Consider the following 20,172-nt stretch of genomic DNA (forward strand, 5'->3'; position numbering starts at 1 on the left):
TCTAGTCTCTCTAGTCTTTCTAGTCTCTCTAGTCTCTCCAGTCTCTCTGGTCTCTTTTAGCTCAGAATTCAGATTTTTCTGTGTTGAAAACTGAAATCCTTCTTCATCTCTAGTTTTCTAGCAGAAACTTGAAGGTTCTGCATTAAAACTCTTCATCTACCTTGACAAAGTTACCTATGAAAAAAAATCAACCCGATATTTTACATGCTGATTTTTATATTTCCTTGAATCACAAAGACTCAGCATGCTCACAGGGACTGTGCAGACTTTTTATGTTTGCTGTATTTCTAATCTCTCAGCATGAGGTTTGGAATGAAGTGATAATCATGAAGTGATAAATAATGCTGTGTGCGGTGAGGCCATCGGTTTTCTTATGTTTTTGAACTGAAGGATGAATTGAAGGTAAACGTCTTTATCTCCTGGAAATTAAAAAGCTACGGCTTATTTCCTAATAAAACACATTTAGTGGCTCCTAAAATCATTTGGCTGTGGCTCAGAGTTCTGTCATAAATCTGAGCTGCAGTGTAGTTATTTATTTCCTGGTGGTCTGTAGGGGGAGCGTTTCACGCAGACTGTCCTCAGCAGCAGCGTTTTACTGTAAGTGGGTCATCTTCCTCGCTGGCAGTCAGACGGCGTCCTTGGACCAGCAACAGTTACACTCACTGGACCGGTTCCACTCCCAACCTTCTGTCCACTTCAGCATTATATAATGTCAGAGGACTCAAAATAACTGGGAGATCATCTGCGCTCAGTCACTTACAAAGGAATATTTGTCCTTTTGAGCCGTTTTGCCACAATTATTCATAATGAACGGAATGATAATTTTATCACAAATCAGTAAAAAGCTGTAATGCTGAACTGGAAGTAAAGAAACTTTCATTAACAGAATCAAACTAAGTTAAAATGCTTTCTGATTGAAGAACTGCTAGAGTTTCTGTGTTTTCCTTCTTTCATGTCAAAAATTCAAATCAAATGTTTGAATCGCAAGCAGTTATAAACGGGTTCAATCAATCAATCAATCAAGGTTATTTGTACAGCACATTTCGGCGTTTCAAGGTGTTTTACATATTAATAAAAACACAAAATCTCACATTTATAAAGAGTCACAACTGGACAAACTTTACATTTCGGTCCCTGAAATCATCCTCATCAGATTTGTTGGTCAATCTTCATCTATTATGGCTCAAAGGTATGAAACTCTACTTGATCTAAAGGAGCCCAGTGTTTTCTGGAGGTTTGTTCCAGAAACACTTTCATTAGCTTGATGGGTCATGAAATCTTAAACGTATTAACCTTGTGAGCATCGCCTTCACCTGGAACCTGAATAATGAACTTCTGTTATTATTCATGCAGGCGATGTAGAAATCGGCCTGACGGAGAGAAACGGGGGTCTGGAGGTAGAAGTTGTTCAAGCGAGAGGACTCACCTTGAAACCAGGCTCAAAGGGACCTCCAGGTACCGTTAGCATGTTGCTGGGTCAAACAAATAAAACCTGCTTTTCACAGGATTTACATGGGAACCGTCACTGGACTGAGGACGTTCCAATGACCCACCTGCTTGACTTTTATTTCTGCCATATTGAGGACAAGGACGATTCTGCAGAAATAAATCAAAAGGCAGCGCACAGCAGCAGCTGCGCACAGAGCAGCCTGCAGGCTAGGCTAAAAGGGGGAAACAATTTTTCATAGTTTTGGGAGTTTGCACACAGAGCAGGGAAGCTAAATGCACCAAACAGGAACAGAGTGACTCACAGAGGTTTTTCACCCAGGAGGTTTTACAGCTTCATCAACTTTAGCTCTAAACTTTCTGCTGCTGATCATTTGGATCATGTTTAAAGTCACTTTACTTGTCATTGTGCTTAAAGGAAAGCTGTAATATTTGTGTTTCCAAAGACAAAAAGTCTGAAATCAGATTGTATTTAGTGGCTGGACATTTTTAAATGGAACATTTAAATCATGAATAGCTGCTTTTTGTTCTTTTCATCATGTTTGATTAAATATCGATTTAATAATCAAATCAACTGATAAATCATCTCTCCAATAGTTTATTCATTATTATTTCGTTATTTTAAGTTATGGAGACACTTCACTGTGAATACAAATAAAACTTTCCACTTGTTAAATAACAAACATGATTCTGATTTTACGATGTTACAACAGTTTTTTGCCTCATCAGCTTTTAAACATGATATTTTTAGTAGCATCCTTCGTGTCGTGTCTTTGTAACACTTTGACAATTTCTCAGAATTAGCCTGATTTGTTTTCTTCTGCTGAAAAATGCCCTTTATTATTCAGGAGAATAATACAAGATATTTATGAGTAACTCATTTTATGCCACAGTTTCCCCAAAGCACAGACAGCTGGGGATTGCTCTTCCCTTTTCTGAGTTGCCAAATGTTTTTCAGAACTGGAAAAAAAAGAAAAAGACAAATGTGTTGCTCAGTTTTCTCTTTCCTCATCTTCCAGCGGCGTACATCAAAGTTTACCTCCTGGAGAACGGAGTCTGTGTGGCCAAGAAGAAGACCAAAGCAGTGAGGAAGTCTCTGGATCCTCTCTACAATCAGGTCCTGGTCTTTTCTGAAAGCCCACAGGGGAAAGTGGTGCAGGTGAGAACCCACAGAAAGGAACAAAAAGATTTAAATACCTTAAATGGAAACTCTGACAACGACCAAATCTTGTTTCTGAACTTGAGTTCAATGTTATTTTCTTCATTATTATTACACATCTAAGATGCATGATTCATACTTGTGTCGGCATGCTAAACTCTGAATCCTAAAATCTTCCACAGAGCTTGACTTTTCTAAAACAATCTGACCTGAAGAACCGGCGGCTCTGGGAGCTCATTTTATTTTCAGCTTCAACAATTTAAAAAATAAAACCACAAACGACCAACTCAGACAGAGACGGATTATTTCTGCACTTCAGTTTTTCCTCCTCTGCTCTTCTTTATCTGCAATCTTCCTTTCTTCAGACTTTGGCTCTGTGTTTTAGTCATGCTCTCTGTGTTTCATGTTGACTCCATGCTGCTCGGTGCACGCCCCACGTGAAGAACACGGTTTCACCCTGGGTGTTGGTGTCAGGCCTGCTCAGTCAGAAGTCCAGGGAACCAGTGATGTGTCGGCGGAGACGCCTGCAGCTCTGCCTCCAGCTGCTCTCCTGCTCCTGTCACCGGCTAATTAGCCGCTAAACGCCTCCCTCTTAATTATCTGCTGCCTGTGCCGCTGTCCTCCGAGTTTCATCAAACTCATTCACACTGGATAATGAAAATCGCTGAAATCAGCAGCACTTTTCAATTTGTCATTTCCCAATTTAGCAAATCGCAGAGCTGCTTAAGACGACACGGAAAATCCATTTAAAAAGCTGCTTTAATTGCCTCTGTGACAGAGACAGTTTTATTTGTCAGTTCGGATAAAACACATTGCGTAGCAAACAAGCAAGCTGTAATTTTTACATTTAGTGAGCACTTTTTGAAAGTTTAGAATGTTTTCTCATAGATTTGTTAACTGAAAGTGATTCCAGGAGGAACTGAGACACTTGTTTGCCTTTCTTCAAAACCGATTGATAAAAATTTAACATTTTTCACCACAAGTGTTTTCCTTAAAGTGCAGAAAACTGCAGTGGTTGAAAAAAATAAGAGAATAGAAACCTAAGAGAATCATTTCTTACAGTTCTGACTCAGAGTCTCGGTGGAAATCATTCGCAGACGTTTGGTATTCTGTGATGCAGGGACAGCCTGGACCTCCACATGAGGCGACGTATTGGCTGATGGATATTGATTATTTTGTCCACCGCCTGAGAAGAAGTGCGGCTGTCTGAGTTGAGCCCCGATGTTATCAGGATGTCAGGGGACAGACGACACCAAACGCACAAATAGGCACCGCTCAGCCTGCCTTGTGTTACAAAAAGAAATGCTCTGAGTCCGACTCACACACCTGCATACGTCTGTCTACTGAGCGTGGATTTAAATTTGACACCAACTTGTGAGTTTGGTTCCAAAATCTCGTCCACAACATCATGAAGTGACGCATTGATTTTACTGACCTGCAGCTTTTTGTTTTGTTTCAAAGTGCAAAGTAAAGCCAGAGTATCAGTAAAAGATAAATGCTCTTTATTTGCGATGTATTTCACATGAACCATAAATAATCATCTGCAGGGATTTATTAAGTGCATCAGTTTTAACACAAACTAAGTTTCAGTCTGAATTTCAGCATTAATAACCCGGAGGAAGAGCCATGATGCCCCGTCCTGCAGATTTGTTAACGTCTTTGTGGTGACAAGATTAATTTATCATTAATACTTTACAGCTCTAATAAAACCAAAGAATGTGTCCAATGTGAAACTCTGCCAGGATTTCTGATTAAATTTGCTTCTTTTGAAACTATAATGACTGAATTAAAATGGGAAAAAACGTCATGAATCTGAATATCATCTCTGTTTAATGTGGCAGCAACATTTTATTTATACGTTTTAGCTTTTTCAAGCCATGTGATCCAAGACAACGTATTTGAGAAATGTTATTTAATTTTGGAGATTTTTATTTCTGGGAAAAGATATATGACACTTATGGATGCACTGGTATGAAAATCTGGACGCTACTGATGTCCAATATGATATAAATATTTGCGTTGCGGTTGTTAAATTTCATTACTTTTTAAACACCTTTGGAAAAAACCCAACCAGAAACAGATGAAACTAAATATCGGTTGTTCATATCGATCCAGGTTTATTTATCAGACCGATATGTTAGGAAATGACAGATATCGACTGATACTGATGTTGGCGCCGAGATATTGTGCATTTCTAATAAAATTTGGACCCAAATGAAACTTTCCAAGACTTTTTGTTGATCTAATTTTTCAAAAACACTGATGGATGTCTCCTGATCAGGACGGCTATGCTGGTCACATCCTGTGCAAAACAAAACAATAAAAACAAAACAATAAAAACAAAACAAAACGCTAACAGATTGACAACAATCAGCCTTTTTATCCCCATTTGTTTCTCTCCTTCAGGTCATTGTTTGGGGAAACTACGGACGAATGGACCGTAAGAGCTTCATGGGCGTAGCTCGAATCCTATTGGAGGAGCTCGACCTGAGCACCATGGTGATTGGCTGGTACAAGTTGTTCCCTACCTCCTCCATGGTGGACCCGACTATGGCGCCACTGATCCGCCACTCATCTCAGATGTCTCTGGAGAGCACCATCGGACCGTGTTGTGAGAGATCCTAAGACTCAGGAGGGAAACTGTGCAGTTTCCTGTTGCTCAGATTAAACTGAGTCTGAAGAAACGTTTTTAAACCCTGTAGCTCCGCCTGGCTCAGCCGGTCACCACTTCACCTGCACCAGGAACAAGTTAAGATTCACAAGTCTGGGGAACGATCAGAACTGGTTAATGCCTGTGCTAACCAGCTGGTTATCCTGCATTCATTTGAAATATATCATAGTTCTGAAGCAGATTGTTTCCCGTGGCTCCTGGGAACCGCATTTCTTTTCTTGTTGTAACCGACCATCCCTCGGACTCTAAGGGAGATTTCTCTCCCTTCAGACGTCTTTGATGGAAGGAAAACCCAAACCTCCTTAATGAGGATACTTCAAAGCGGAGCTCGGCTGCTGACATTGATCACATCCTGTTGGGACTCGGCGGCTCCGTTTGCTGCAGCTGCAGCCTACATCCAACTCTCATTCCCAGGGCTGCTTGTTGTCTTTCTACGTCCTCACTGGAGACCTGATCAAATCTCTCAGTCCACCGTAATGTCTGAGAAACCAGTTCCTATCGATAGCAGGACTAAAAACACTAAGGTCTAAGTTATTTGTTGCGACATACCAAGAAACACCGGGTCCAACCACAGGAGCAGTTTTTGTGTTTATTTCTGTGCGTTCCACATTGGCTGAATGATGTTGAACTCCATGGAACACGTGGGCCATCCCAACATGGCTGACAGCTGTTGTAGCTTCTGGAAGGATCCGGATCTTAACCTGAAGTTAGGAATGACGACCGCTGCTGGTTCCTGTTGGTTAGAGCCTCACATCGCAGCAGTTAGCTGGCTCACCTGCGGACCTACGTTACAGGGCTAATCCTCCTCAATCCCCAAAAACTGTTTGCAACCTGCTAATGTTCACCAGTTACCAACTCACATGACATTTAAAGCACTTTTCAGTCTATTCAGTTGATGTTGTGTTGATTTTAAAGAGAAATATACATCCTTGCCTATTATAAAAAGCGACGAAGTCAATTTATTCTAACTAGGGTTTCAAAAATAAAGGCGGCAAAGATTTATTTTTTGTAAATTGTGAATTTTAAACATCCTCCAGATTCGGTCCTGGTGTGAAAACTGAGAACTGCAGCTAAGAACCCCAAAATTAAATGAAATTTTATGCATGCAGTCTATTCTGCAGGATTATGATTTTAATATAAAGTGGCTAATGTTAAATGCATGACATTAGCACATTTAAATTTTGCTGAGGCCTTACAGGGAACAAAGTGTACCCAGCATGATGCAGCCTGGTGTATTCTGGGTCTAAAGCAACAAGTGTTTGTTCTTAATTTATTATTTCTGCTCTGCTTTGGTTCGTTTTCACCTCCTCGTGCAGATCACACTGGATGCAGCGGCTGCTATCACTGGAAAATACAAGAAAAGTTCAATCTTGGTTGCTGTAAAGAGCAAACAGCTGCCTGTGAACCTGGCAGCTGCAGCAGCTCTTCAGATAAATTTCTAACATTCCTCTAGTCTTTTTTAAGCTTTGGTGAATAACAGTTTCTGTTGTGCCAATTTCTACCAGCACGTGTCTTCTTCCTCTTCCTCAGTTACCTTGTGGCATGTGGCATTGTGGGAGGGACAGCAGAAAAACCCAGCCGCACCACCGAACAGCAGCATTCAGGCTGCGCAGGGAAGCGCCGCTTTCATTCTAAATTAAAGCCCTGATCCACTGAAAGCCAAGCCACCTGGTGATTAGCCATGCTTCGACTGAAAACCGGAGGGAGGAAGAGGAGAGAGAGAAAGAGAGCATGAAATGTTCTTTGCACCATCCAAACAAAGGATCCGTCTGGACTGACGTCAGGTGTTACAGACTTCAAAAGAGGACGGAGAAATGGGATGAACGTAAAGGGAACACAATGTGCACACTGTAGAGAAATTTATTAGAGCAAAAACCATTTATTTGGGCACTTTAAGATCCATAATGTCTCCTTTGTGTGTACATATGACCACTGTTTGTGTCCTCTGGTGTGAGCCAAAGTGAATCTGTCATGACTTTGTTGATAAATGTTGAAACACAAGTGGAAGGAGGTGATGATATCTTTGCTAGATTCTTTTTCTGAGACTGTAGCAGTAGCTGGTAGCATCTGCCTGACAGGTTAAATATTTCTACTATTAGCACAAAACTTGGTAAGATTTAGCATGAGCTACACAGAGGTCAGAGGTCAGAGGTCACGGTTTGAACTGAGGAACATTCCTATGTAGCACTTTTATCCTTTCTTTCTTAAGACGTTCTGTTTCAGCTGCTTTCTGTTAAAAAATAAAACTAACTCATCAGGACTTTTTAGTTTTCTGGTTGGTTAGAAGCAACATTTTGAAATAAAATCCGTTTGGTTGCCATAATCACTGGATGAATTCCTCTAATTCAAACCAGTTTTTGTGAATGTGGCCTCTGCTTTGCCGGTAGCTTCGCTCCAAGCAAATTCCTGTCACTCTGTGAAGCAATAAAACGTCCAGTTTCATGGCTGTTCATGCATAACAAACACACAAGTTATGATTCCATCACCAACGCATCAGCTCTACTGTCTGAAGAGCCGTTTATGTTCCCCAGTGGGATGTTCCTGCTTTACGTGTCTGTGGGATGTTTTGACACTAAACAACTAAACATTATTATACATTTAATTATGTTTAAACTCCCAATGGAAATGCCTCTAAAATGCTGTGTGTGTTTAAACATTTTAGGAGAAATCACTGCTCTGATTGGGTCTCAGCTCTGAAGGACTGGGTTGAATCCTCTCATTTGGTGGAAACACAAAAAGACTTTTAGCTTTGAAGACAATAAGCAGATAATCACTGAAAGGTGTTGTGTTCTCAGCTATAATTACTGATTTGTCTGGAGAGAAAGAGATGAAGACACCAGCTCTCCTTCAGCTCAGACAGGGGAAGTTTGATGGATATTTAATATCAAATTAACTAAATTCTGGTCACCTTTGCAATAGCTCTTTGCTCACCGTCGTCCAAAACTGTCGATGCATGTGCAACACGAGTGATTTGCATGTGCAACACGAGTGATTGTTTTCTGATAAACCCCTTAAATCTGTTTTCAGACTGGATCAAAATCCAGCAGCAGTGTAGAAATACACGATGATCTTTGGAGATTATTGGCGGCTCCTCATCATGATCAACATTTTGCAGCAGCTTTGAACAGACAACAAACCTGGAGATCAAGGTTGTGGTGGTTTATTGTCATAATGCTGGCAGCTGAAGTTTAAGACCAGACAAAACCTGATTTACTACTTTACCCACCAAGGAGCATCAACCAGTGGAAAACTTAAAAAAAAATGTATTTTATCTTATGGATGGTTTCACAAAACTACAAATATCCCTAACATTAAGAATTAACTGATGGCTGGGAATAAAAAACATGACAGCAGCTATTTCTGAAGTTTATGACATGTTAGTAAATCTGCATGAATCTAAAATAGACATATTTATATTTACATGAAATAACTGCAGACTGTGACCTACGGAATGTGTTTGGTGCCAAAGTTATGACATATTGAGAACTAAGTGATCCACAAAAGATAACAAACTTCTGCATTTCTGACTTTAACTTTAGAAATAAAGCCAGATGCTTTTCCTGTTAGCTCAAAGCTAGCCCTGCACCCGACGGAAATGTCCCGTTGCTTCACAGCTCTGTAGATTAACTGAATAAGGCCGAATGAGAGTTAAACTTGTAAAGATTCTTCCTGTCATTCACTCCAACTAACATGCATTCATTGGGCATTAGGTGAAACGTCGGTTAGCTTAACTTGATTGTAAAACCTCAATAGCCGGTTTGTATTGTGTGACATGTCTGCAGTAAGAAATGTTTATGTGCAAAATGTGCATCTGCACCACTGACAGAATCAAAGCCAGTTAGAAGTGATTGTGTCTTTAAAAGCTGCTTCGGGTTTATTTGAGATGTTTTGTCCCTGTAAGGTCTAATGGATGAGCTACTGAAATGAAATGTTGCAGTTAGCAAACGTCTCACCAAAACGTTACGGCTTCCCTTTGATTCTGTCACTTGAATGTTCAAATGTAAACTTTATCAATTGTAATGTAAATAGAGGCCTTAACACACATGACACACATTTTGTCAGGGCTAAGGACAAAGAATTGTCATATTATCGTATCCAAACAACACGAAACAAGAAAAAAATATACAAACGGTGTCAACATTTCAACCCATCACCAGTAGAGTAGAAACTATGGAGGTTATTAATTTCATGTGTTTCAAACAACTTTTCCAAGATGAACTGCACTTTATAATTATTATTATTATTATTATTATTATTATTATTATTATTATTATTAGTTTGCTAAGACATTTTTGAGGCCTGTTGAAAACAGAGGACTCTCTATAAGAACGTTTCTGCTTGCTGCTGTTTTCTGAACGTCTGTTTGGTTGCAGTTCTGCAAAACTCAGTAAAATACACTAAATATCTCAAGTTAAATATTTTAACTTCAAACTGGTCTCAGCCTTTCCGACGTGACACTTTTTCATGTTGGCATTTTTTAGTTCCAACTGATTTTATGTCCAAGTTGATTTTATGTCCAGGATTTCAAGAAATTGTAACTGTTGCTAGCTATTAATAAATTTGTATTTTAGTAATGATGAATAACTATAATTGGTTAAATCAACTATTCCTTTTTAAGGATAGTTTGATCTAGTGGCAATTACATCGTTGTGATATACAGAAATAATTCACAACATTTAAATCATGACACAGGAAACATTCAGACTGATTTGTTTAGGGAAACTTTTGGTGGAAATGTGTGTTTTTGCAGAAAATGCACCTAAGATGTGAAACATTGCTCATGAAAATGTCTTTCTCATCAAGCAACAAGAAATTTGATTATGTTTCTTCATGTTTTGAGTGGCAGTGTGTCATTTTGAAAGAACATTTCGGTGAAGGAGTGGGAGGACAAGAGGGTTGATACAACACCAAACACTGGCTGGTGGAAGATTTCCTCTGCGCTGCTGCTGTGCAGACGCAGCGGTTATTAAACTATACCCTCCATCTTCTCCAGCAATACTCATAAAAACGTTCCCCCTCATGCCATCTGGAGCATCCTCCCATCTGATGTGTCCCACATGAGCACGAGCGAAAACATTTTCAGGCTGTCTTACTCTGCTGAGAATCAAAGATGAAATCATCTTTCATCTATTTTCGTCACATTTTGCCGTCTTTGTGATTCAGCCGCTCAAAACACCCTGATGTGATTCTGTACTGCTCTTACGATACGAAGCCATAATATTTCCATTCACAGCCTTAAAGTTTCATGTCGGAATTATTTAAATTTCCAAACATTTCTTCCTTCCACACATGTATATTTATATATATATGCTGGAAGGAGATGTTTTGGTCTTTGGGAGGGTGTCATAAGGTTCTTCAGGCCTTTTTGTTGTTGTTGTTAGAAACAGATTTGTAAAAGCAAAGCTGATTATAAATCTGTTTTCCTCCGTCTAGAGCTTCTACCCAGGGATAGTTTGTGTCTGTTTTAAGCCTCACCTTCACAGGTTTCAGCTGTCTGTCGTTTCTGATGTTAAATATCTTCACTGGATACAGTCTCCATTTGAAAATCCTGTTTCCTTTTTTTTTTAGCTTCACTTGATCAACACCAACAAATGTTTGCATAAACCTGGTGTTAGCGCAGCGCTAAGCAGCAGAAGCATGTGTGCATCGCTTTTATTTATTGCTCACGTTTTGGCACCTTGAGGACTGATTTGTTATCAGGGCAGGAAAACGATGATGCAACTTTAGTTTTATTCACTGCATTTAGATTCTGGATATATTTGCAGATTATCTGACAAACTGTTCGGTTGTTGAGTAAATGCACAATTTGGTGTAACTGGTGTTCTAATCCAGCTGTCAATAAAATAGTTTAACTCCATTCCTGTGTGCTGTTTGAATCTGCGGCATTTATTTAATGTCATATCAGAGTTGGGAAGCAACTGGTTACGTTTAATTGAGCAACTTTTTTGAAAAAAAAAATATTTTTACTGCATTGTACGTTTTACTTTTACTTGAGTAGTTATATTATGAAGTATTTCTACTTTTACTTATGTAAAATTTCTGGATTTTCTACCCACTGAATGAAAAACAAACATGTTTTAACCAAACATTCATCAACGCAGACACACACTTGTGTTTTGTGTTAATGTTTCATAAGTTTTTTTAATGAAAGAAACTGATTTGGAAACTGGCTCTGCACAGTGGTGCGGTTGGTAGAGCTGTTGCCTTGCAGCAAGAAGGTTCTGGGTTTGATTCCCGGCCCTGGTCTTTCTGCATGGAGTCTGCATGTTCTCCCTCTGCATGGTGGGTTTTCTCCAGGTACTCCGGTTTCCTCCCACAGTCCAAAAACATGACTGTCAGGTTAATTGGCCTCTCCAAATTGTCCCTAGGTGAGAGTGTGTGTGTGCCTGGTTGTGTGTCCTGTGTGCCTCTGTGTTGCCCTGCGACAGACTGGCGACCTGTCCAGGTGACCTGTCCAGGTGACCTGTCCAGGTGACCCCGCCTCTCGCCCKGTACRCTAGCTGGAGAGGCACCAGCACCTCCTGACCCCACTGAGGGACAAGGGTGCAAGAAAATGGATGGATGGATTTGGAAACATTTCTTGTTATTTATATGAATTATTCTCATTTTCATCCTCAAAATACCAACATTTTCTCTTAACTTTATATTTTGGTTCGTCTGATAATAATTTGATCTGTTAGTCAGGACCTGAATAGACTTATTTTAGAAATACTTTTTACTCTTGAGTAATTTCTTGGGCAGCTATTTTTACTTTTACTTGAGTAAAAATATGTTGAAGTGCTTCTGACTTGGCCCTGCGACAGCCTGGCGACCTGTCCAGGGTGTAACCCGCCTCTCGCCCTGTACACTAGCTGGAGAGGAACCAGCAACCCTCCTGACCCCACTGAGGGACAAGGGTGCAAAGAAAATGGATGGATGGATCTGACTTGACTACAATCTTTGGATACTCTGCCCACCTCAGTGTAAAACACATCAGGGAGGTTATTTTCTCTTACAGTCACTATTTTCACAAATTAAATTCTGACCTGTCAAAACTTGAAGATGCCACTGGATCTGCTTTCCACTCATTCCATCAGAGCGGCTCCCTCCCTCCATCTGCCTTTGTGGCAGATGTTGGGACTCCCTGGTGGTCAAACCAATCAGCTTGTATTAACGTCTCTCTTATCACACACACACACACGCACGCACACGCACACACACACACACACACACACACACACACACACACACACACGCACACACACACACACACACACACACACACAGTAGCGTGACAGGAAGCCAGGTCGCTCTAAAGCACAGACAGAGGACACGCTCACACCGTAAGCTCAAGTGCAGGCGTGACTTGCATGCACAAAACACAGAAAGATAAATTCACACAGAGGAATTGGACTAAGCAACAGGAGGCCCTCTAATGGAGCAAAGGCAAATTGAAACATAAATCATTTCCTCCACAGGAGAAATTACATCTTCAAACAACACCGCATAGCCGTGTGCGTCTGCACGGAGGAGGGAGCTGCGCTCACACCGAGACGCTCTGCTTCATCACTGCCTGCTTTTCTTGCAGCCTAAAACCTTTATTTCACATAAAGAAAGGGGAAACTTGAATGCTTTTTTATGCATTTTCTAGTATTCAGATCTACGTAATTCTTCCAGCGGTAAATATTTTTCTTTTATGGATTTTGGTGGAAAAAAAATCTGTAAATAAATCAGCTGCGATGTATTTGTAACAAAAATTTAAAAAAGCAGCAAAGGTCAAATGAAGTGTTTGATTTGACTTTCAGTAGAGAAGGATTGTAGTAACAAAAGATGGATTTTTCCATCAGAATCTGGACGGACCGTTTTAACATCAGAGGGGCTTCAGAGGGTTTCCTGCAGGATCCAACAGAACCTAAAGGTTCTGCAGTAAACTTCTAGAAAACTGAACATCACACAGCTTTTAAAGGCCACAACATATTCTTCCATTTGAGCCGCAATATAAGTAATAACGCAGCTGGAGTGTCTTATTAGTATTTGTGGGTAAAATCAATACTTTCACCTGTTACACAATAGCTGACGCTTGTTGAAAATGGTCAGTGAGCTGAAGCAGAGAGTCCCAGATATTTCCAAAACCTCCACAAAGCACTGACCTCTGACCCCCTTCACAGACCCACACACACTGCTGCAAGGCAGGTGGCATTGTTTATTCACTATTCAATAATTATGACAGTCATTTAGCATAACTGATGCATTATACTGCCTGATTTTAAATGGCAGCCTGCAATCTGAAAAACACCGAGTCCTCCTCTCTCCTACGGCAGCAGCTGATTATTTGTGAGATGTTTTGTCATTGGGGGTTTAACTCTGAGGCTGAAGTGTGTGGAGTAAGATGTACTTTTGTATTAAAGGATCTAAAGAAACAGAAATAAGCATATTGTCTAGAATGATAGAAAAAATAACATTGACAATGATTATTTTAAAGAAGGATAAGATATGGTGTTGTTTGGAAGTGTTTAATAAATCCATGTAAGTGGACTAAACTTCATAAAGTGCAATTCAACAAACTATTTTAACCCATTAGCTAAGAAAATAACAATCACAGTAGTTACTTCGGGCCAATTTAGTCGCGTAGGAAACACTTCTGGCTTGTTTAGAAACCAGTTTCTGGCTGCCATGTCAAGAAATTCTGCTCGTGAAAATTACGTTTCTACTTTCTTTCATTGTTACCTGTGAAAGGTAATACCAGTGGATCCAGTTTGGGATGTAAAACAACTGAAAGAAGCCCTTGCAGCACATGAATCAGGGACCTCCCTCTTGTAGCTCTACTGCCACATTCAAGATGGCGGCGATGAAACGTAGAACTCAGTGAGGCTTCCACATATTCATGTCTATGATTTTACCACATCAGCTTCAGCCACATATGAGCCTCTGAAGATTTCCGTCATATGGTAAGAATTTAAAGCTGCTTTCAAATGCTGGCCTGAAGTTTGATGATGCAGAAATGAACTTCGACATCAATGTTGATATTTTTGCTTTAGCTAGTCCACCTAAACTGTCTGGATTTTGTTTTAGGAGTATTTATCAGACACAGTAAATGTACATTTTGTAAGATTCTTCACAAAATACTGATAATGATTGCTGCTAAAACGTTGTGAATGGGAATTGCAGAAAAGGCACCGAGTGCAGAAAAGTGTGGCTGTTTCATTACCTGCATGCTTAGAGCGTGACTTCTGCTGTGTCGTGTGTGAAAGGTGTGTGAAAACGAACGAGCCTGAACCACAGGCCCGTGGTTAACGGGCCAACTCGTGTTGAAATGTCTGAGGCCGTGGTTCCCAGCGGAGAAATGAGGTTTCTGGTTGAGGATCAGTGTCTGCCTCAAGAGAAGGAGGTCTAATATCACAATGTCTATTCATAAGTTGGATAATCTGGACTCACTGCAGTGGTGCAGAAAGAGCTGGACCCAAAAAGTGAAAGTTACCATTTCTTGATCAACAGAAGGTCAATCTCTCTCAGAATTTATTTACTACCATGTAACACCAAACACAACATGTGACATACGACCTTTCACAATAAATGCACGTTTTTTTAAAGTTCCTTCTGTAAGAAGACTTCCACACTTTCACTTTGAAAGAAGAAAATTGTTCACACATTTTAAAATATTTCAAGTTAAAGTTTTACTCAACTTTAGATCGTTCTCAGAGTGTATGTACTAAATCTAAACATTAAGTAAAACATTTCAATTTACGACTATTTTAAACCATGTGGCAAAAATATTTAAGATTCTTTTTACTGTTTGTCAAATATCTGGTTGCCGTTCAGAGGTTTGCTGCATTGATTCACTGCTGTAAACACACTAAATATTAAATATTTATTTATAAAACAATTTAACACAATAGTTTAAGTTAGCCTCTACAACCTACATTAATCTGTTTTTGTCAAATACATTCGCAAAATATGAAATGTTCATCAAATCCTATTCAAAATACACTAAACATTTTTAATGTGTTTTTCATAATTAAAATCATGTTGCTAGAAAAAGCTCTAAATACTCTTGGATTTATTTTGATATATCTCTACTATTAGCTCTTTTACTGTATTTTCCTTCTGATGGCACATTCAGTTTTCTTCTTTTGTTTCAGACAAAATATGTTTAAACATCAGAAATAAATGTTCACTTCTTACTCCTGTGCTAACGGAAAAGTCGTGGTAAACAAATCATTTTGCTCTTGGTTATGAATATTTTTCTCTGTCCCACTGGTTGCTTGTTCTCTTGTTTTTAAAACCTGTTTGAAATAAAATAAATAAGTAAAATAATATAATAATAAGTAATAATAATAAGTAAAACACGGACTGGATGTGATTTCTTTACAGATCATGAAGTTCTGCTTCTTCAGCTGCAATCAGAGGAAAGTCGCAGCATAACTGGCATATTGTTGGATTTCCAAGTCCTCTAGCATGTAGCATAGCTAGCAAGGCACACATAGTTAGCATGCTAAAGATAGCTACCCTTCATCTCAGCATATATATGAGAACTAATGAGGCACAGGGAAATGTGTGTGTGTGTGTGTGTGTTTCCAGAAACTGGTCTGTATTTTGTTCAGTCTTGTATCTCTGTGCTCCGTCTGTTTACTATGTTTGAACTCTATAAATGCTTTATTTATGTTTCATGAAAGAGCTGAATAATGAGCTTTTCTGTCCTCAGTCTCTCAGTGTGATAATAACATCGTCATCCTGTCCTTTCCACAGCATTTCCCCCTCAAAGTCCAGCATCTTGTGTTTGCGGCAGCGCAGAAGAATCCCCACCACCTTGTCTGAAATCTTCACGTAGCGATCGAAGAGTCTTCCAAAGCTGATGATAGTCCGACCCTCCTTGTCTTTGAAGCCCATGTCCTGGATGATCCAGACCATTTCCTCCATCTCTCTGTGGATGTGCTTGTGGGCCCGGTCTCCTCTCTCAGCGGTTTTGGAGCCGTCTTTGGGCCGACCGTAGCCAGAATCCCCTTTGCGGAGACGCTGAGACATCGCAAAGTCGTAGTCAAACTCCTCGCTGAACGGGTTGAGCTTCTGGCCCTCCATGTGCTGCTCGGACCACTGCTGCCAGCGGCTTTTGATGTCACCCATGGAGGCAATCTTAATCTGCAGATAAAAAGTAGAGTTAAAACTGACAATTCATAACATATTTATAAAGACAGTCATGAATCTTAAAAGTCAAAATTAGACTTTTCTCTTGTTGCGTTTGTTACAAATGTGCACAAAATTGTGTCAATATTCCACTAATGTAAAAAAACATAATAAGAAGAAACAAAAAAATCCCACAAGAATAAGTTTGTTCACCAGATAAGTCATAAAAAACATCAAAAACATGATCCTCCAACTGCTTCCTGTTGTCTTCTTCTTGGTTTTCACCAGCAGTAACATCTGTCATGTGACTCGTGATCTGAAAAATGGCTTCCATTCCAGTTCCGCCGCAAATGGTGCAATTTCTACACATCCAAAAATAACACCCCGTTCTAGCACCAAAACATTAGATCTAAATGTTGCTTGAAATCATGTTGTGATAAAATATATTGTTTGAAAATCTATTTTCCATTAAGAAAATAGATTTTTGAAATGCCAGTTTGCTCAATTATTATACTATAAGTGGAAATGCAGCTTCTGTTTGTGATCAGTTTTGGTTTTTACCCAAAAACTGATCATTTTTTCCTCCTTTCAATGTGTGGAAAACTTTGGCATCAACCATTTTCCATCGGCTTGTGACGGTTATAATTTGAGATTAATGACCTTTAGTCTTGAAATAAACTCCAGCTCACTTCTTGAAATAGATATCCAGCTTGACATTTGCTTTGACCGTTCGCTTGCATACTGTGAAGTTTTGGAAAATGTTTTCTGAGTAAACCAAAATGCTCAGAATTACATGGTGCAATCTTTGGAAAATCTCTGGTTCTGTGAAGTCGTTCTGCAGGTGATCCTGCAGTACAAACACAATATACATTTAAAAAAGTAGAGCATACACTCATCCACATTAGATTAAGTATTTTCAATGAAATATCAGGATATTTTTTAGCGTTCAGACATCCTCGAAGTCTTCTCTTTCTTTTCCCTCGGCTCATCTGGCCTCCTGATTGCCGCCTTTAGATCCCTTTGGTAGTTGCATTGTGAAAAGTAAAGTCAGGTCTTTGCTACAGGGTTTCCCTCAAACCATATGGACTTTATAAAACCATGATTAAACGTCTGTATAAATGATATGGTTTGCAGCAGTTGCAGTTCTTTTTTTATTAGAGCTAATTTATGAATGTTAATATTGAGTTCTCAGCATTATTGCATGTTCATTTTTTATAAATGAAATGAAAAGGGTTTAAAATAACATTTAATATCAGTCGGATCAGTTAGGATGTGATCCTGTAAATAAAGAGGAGTTTAAAAAATAACATTGATTACTACAGTAAAGTTTTACATAATCAATGTTATTTTATTTACACTTCATATAGTTATAAATACTCTATTTAGATTAAATTAGGTTAACACTGAAATATTAACACCACATTTTCTACTGTGAACCTTTGAATTTGCTGCTTTTGTCCTTCATCATCACTGACAACCAATGGAAACAGTCGGATCCACGCAGGAAACTTGGTCAGTTATATTTATCTTACTTTCCTTTCCTGGTTTACATTAAATCTTCCCAGTTTCGTTTGTGTCACCAAATAGAAAATGCAACTTTCTCATATATTTTTTTTCAAAGTGTGTGTTTTACGCCCCTGTCCTCCAATGATCCCTCTGCTCTGTTTTGCTCTGGCTGTTCCACCTGAAGGTCATCAGGTTGGAAAACACGTTGCAGAATGTGACGATATTTATTGACATATATTCCATTGCACCGCAGACGCGGCGTGTGTGTGTGTGTGTGTGTGTGTGTGTGTGTCTTTTTACAACCCGGACGTTGTCCCTGGTGACTCCTTGGATATGCCACGGGGTCCTCAGCCTTTTATGGCAGACATGTTAGTATTAGAGTTATGCAACTGTTGTTCTGTTTGCCGTCCGTGGAGGATTTGGATTCTTCAGGTCACTTTAAGGCCTGTGATCATGTCATAATAAGGCTTTTACTTTTTTCTGCATCTGATTCAGACATACGACACATTTACTGTTCGGGAAACTTTCCATTCCTCTTATGGAAAAAAGTTTATCGTTGAATAAGAATCTAATGAAATTAAATCAATCAAAGCCTGTTATAGGAACAACCAGTGGAATATTTTATTTAAATGATAAACAGATGAAGAATCAACTTGAAAACTATATACTCAATAAAAGGTTTTCAGCATTTCGCAAGCAGATGTAATTTGTGGAAAGGGAAGTAATTATAAATGTAGTTATATTTTGGACTGGAAATAATACGAAACAAATGAAAAAATATTATTTTCACCCCCACTACCCATCTGTTCGAATGCCAAAGCAGCTAAGCAGTAATCAGGTCCCATTTGTTCAGGTCATCGCTGATGAAGGTGCAGATATTATTACATTTAGAACCTAAACGTTGATATTCCTTCATGGTTTTAATCATATTTGTTCTGTTTGTTTACATGTCAGAAATCTGTAATCCACACAAAACTTCGGATAAACTATTGGACTATTCAACAAAATAAGCAAATAACTCAAGTTTACTGATATTTACATAATTCTTAACCATGTTTTTATGTTCTATTATTTAATATTCCCTGGAGAAACTAATCTATGATTTTTAAAAACTGCTGAATGACTGAGATGAAGGCGGCTTAAAAAGCTCAAACAATCTGAACATGTAAGATCATCTGTTGATTTTTCAGGGCTCCTTTACGATCCTCATAGATGTTTTTCATGTTCTATTTGTTCATGTCTGTGCTTTAAGCTCTTTACCTTTGGCCTGTTGGCTCGTGCTTTAACTAGGCCTTCACTTTGTTCGGCCTTGGAGTCGCTGTTGTCGCTGAGTCCCCCGTCCTCCCCCAGTCCGCTGTCCTCTGTCTCCACGCTGCTGCTTCTGGAGCTCAGTTTCTTCTCCTGGAGCATCATCTTCCTGTCCTGGATGTTCCCACCTGGTCCTGCAGCTTCCGCGCTCTGCAGCGCCCTCATCTGACGGCGCCGTGTTGGCGACTCATTGCCCAGAAACGGCTTGCTCTCTTCGGGACCGGACTCCATTTTGTCACGGATTTCGTTTATGACGTTGCTGCTGCTGCACTCGCTGCGTTTCAGCTGGACAGTCCTGGTGACGGAGCAGGTCCGGATTTTGTTTTCTTTGCCATCCCCGGGTTCTGCTTTGATTACTCGTGGAGTAACGCTGAGTTTTACCACGTGGCTTTGGTCTTTTTTGCCTTCCTCCTCTACAGATGAAGGCATCCAGCCAGTTGGGATTGAATCCTGTTGGCCTGCATGTTCGCTGGCCCATCCTTGCCAACTCTTAGCCAGGTTCGCCACCATCGCAGCGCATTTGATTCTGCGCTGAGCCCGTTTAAATGGCTGCGGTTCCTGCGGTGAAACGGCGGCGGCGTCTCCTCTACTCATTCTGACACGATGGTTTCCAAATATTTGTGTTTAATCAATATTTCGCTTAGATAAAGTCTTGTAATTGCTGTTGCTGTTTCTTCCAGTGATTATATAAAAAAACAATTTCATACAAGATGTTAGCACAACACGATCTGCTTGAAATGCTGTCAAAATTTTGAAATCAAAGTTTGCAAAAGGTTTTCTCCTGCTGAAAAAGTGAAAAAATTCAAGGAAAACTTTCCGATCTCAAAATTTGAACAAAACTTTGCTGACGATCTTGCCGGCTGCTCAGCCTTTAAAAGACTCCACAGATGTCTGCAGAAACATCCAGAGGCTTCCGGATCCTCCGGCGGGTCGGCGGGGGAGCTGCTGGTGTGAAGGATGCGCAGGGCAGGCGGTGCTGGTC

General features: G+C 39.7%; 2 protein-coding genes across 4 annotated transcripts in view; one reads left to right on the forward strand and one right to left on the reverse strand.

The window, feature by feature from the left end:
- The window catches only part of rims4 (regulating synaptic membrane exocytosis 4), a 42,198-nt gene extending 31,065 nt beyond the window's left edge, over positions 1–11,133 (forward strand). Inside the window, exons 4-6 of one of the 3 annotated variants that reach the window (XM_008408289.2) lie at positions 1,354–1,455; positions 2,466–2,605; positions 3,049–4,977. In XM_008408289.2, coding sequence (XP_008406511.1) covers positions 1,354–1,455; positions 2,466–2,605; positions 3,049–3,186 — 380 coding nt within the window. In that variant the 3' untranslated portion in view covers positions 3,187–4,977. Of the gene's footprint in view, positions 1–1,353; positions 1,456–2,465; positions 2,606–2,787; positions 2,896–3,048; positions 4,978–5,011 lie in introns of those variants that run through there. The other 2 variants (XM_008408291.2, XM_008408288.2) reach the window with 2 other exon arrangements.
- Positions 11,134–15,109: 3,976 nt separating this feature from the next.
- On the reverse strand, positions 15,110–20,166 carry abraa (actin binding Rho activating protein a). The gene is made up of 2 exons (XM_008408294.2): positions 19,143–20,166; positions 15,110–16,391 (listed from the first exon to the last, which is right to left on the reverse strand). Exons 1-2 carry the CDS (start codon positions 19,782–19,784, stop codon positions 15,954–15,956), a joined length of 1,080 nt encoding a protein of 359 aa, XP_008406516.1. The 5' UTR covers positions 19,785–20,166; the 3' UTR covers positions 15,110–15,953.
- Between the last annotated feature and the right edge of the window lie 6 nt (positions 20,167–20,172).

Source organism: Poecilia reticulata, linkage group LG5 (assembly GCF_000633615.1).
Source record: "Poecilia reticulata strain Guanapo linkage group LG5, Guppy_female_1.0+MT, whole genome shotgun sequence".
Taxonomy (NCBI): domain Eukaryota; kingdom Metazoa; phylum Chordata; class Actinopteri; order Cyprinodontiformes; family Poeciliidae; genus Poecilia; species Poecilia reticulata.

Coding starts and splice junctions, on each gene's coding strand:
- abraa (XM_008408294.2), bottom strand. CDS start 19,784: ATGAGTAGAGGAGACGCCGCCGCCGTTTCACCGCAGGAACCGCAGCCA. Junction 16,392..19,142: donor CACGAGCCAACAGGCCAAAG/GTAAAGAGCTTA, acceptor TTTTATCTGCAG/ATTAAGATTGCCTCCATGGG.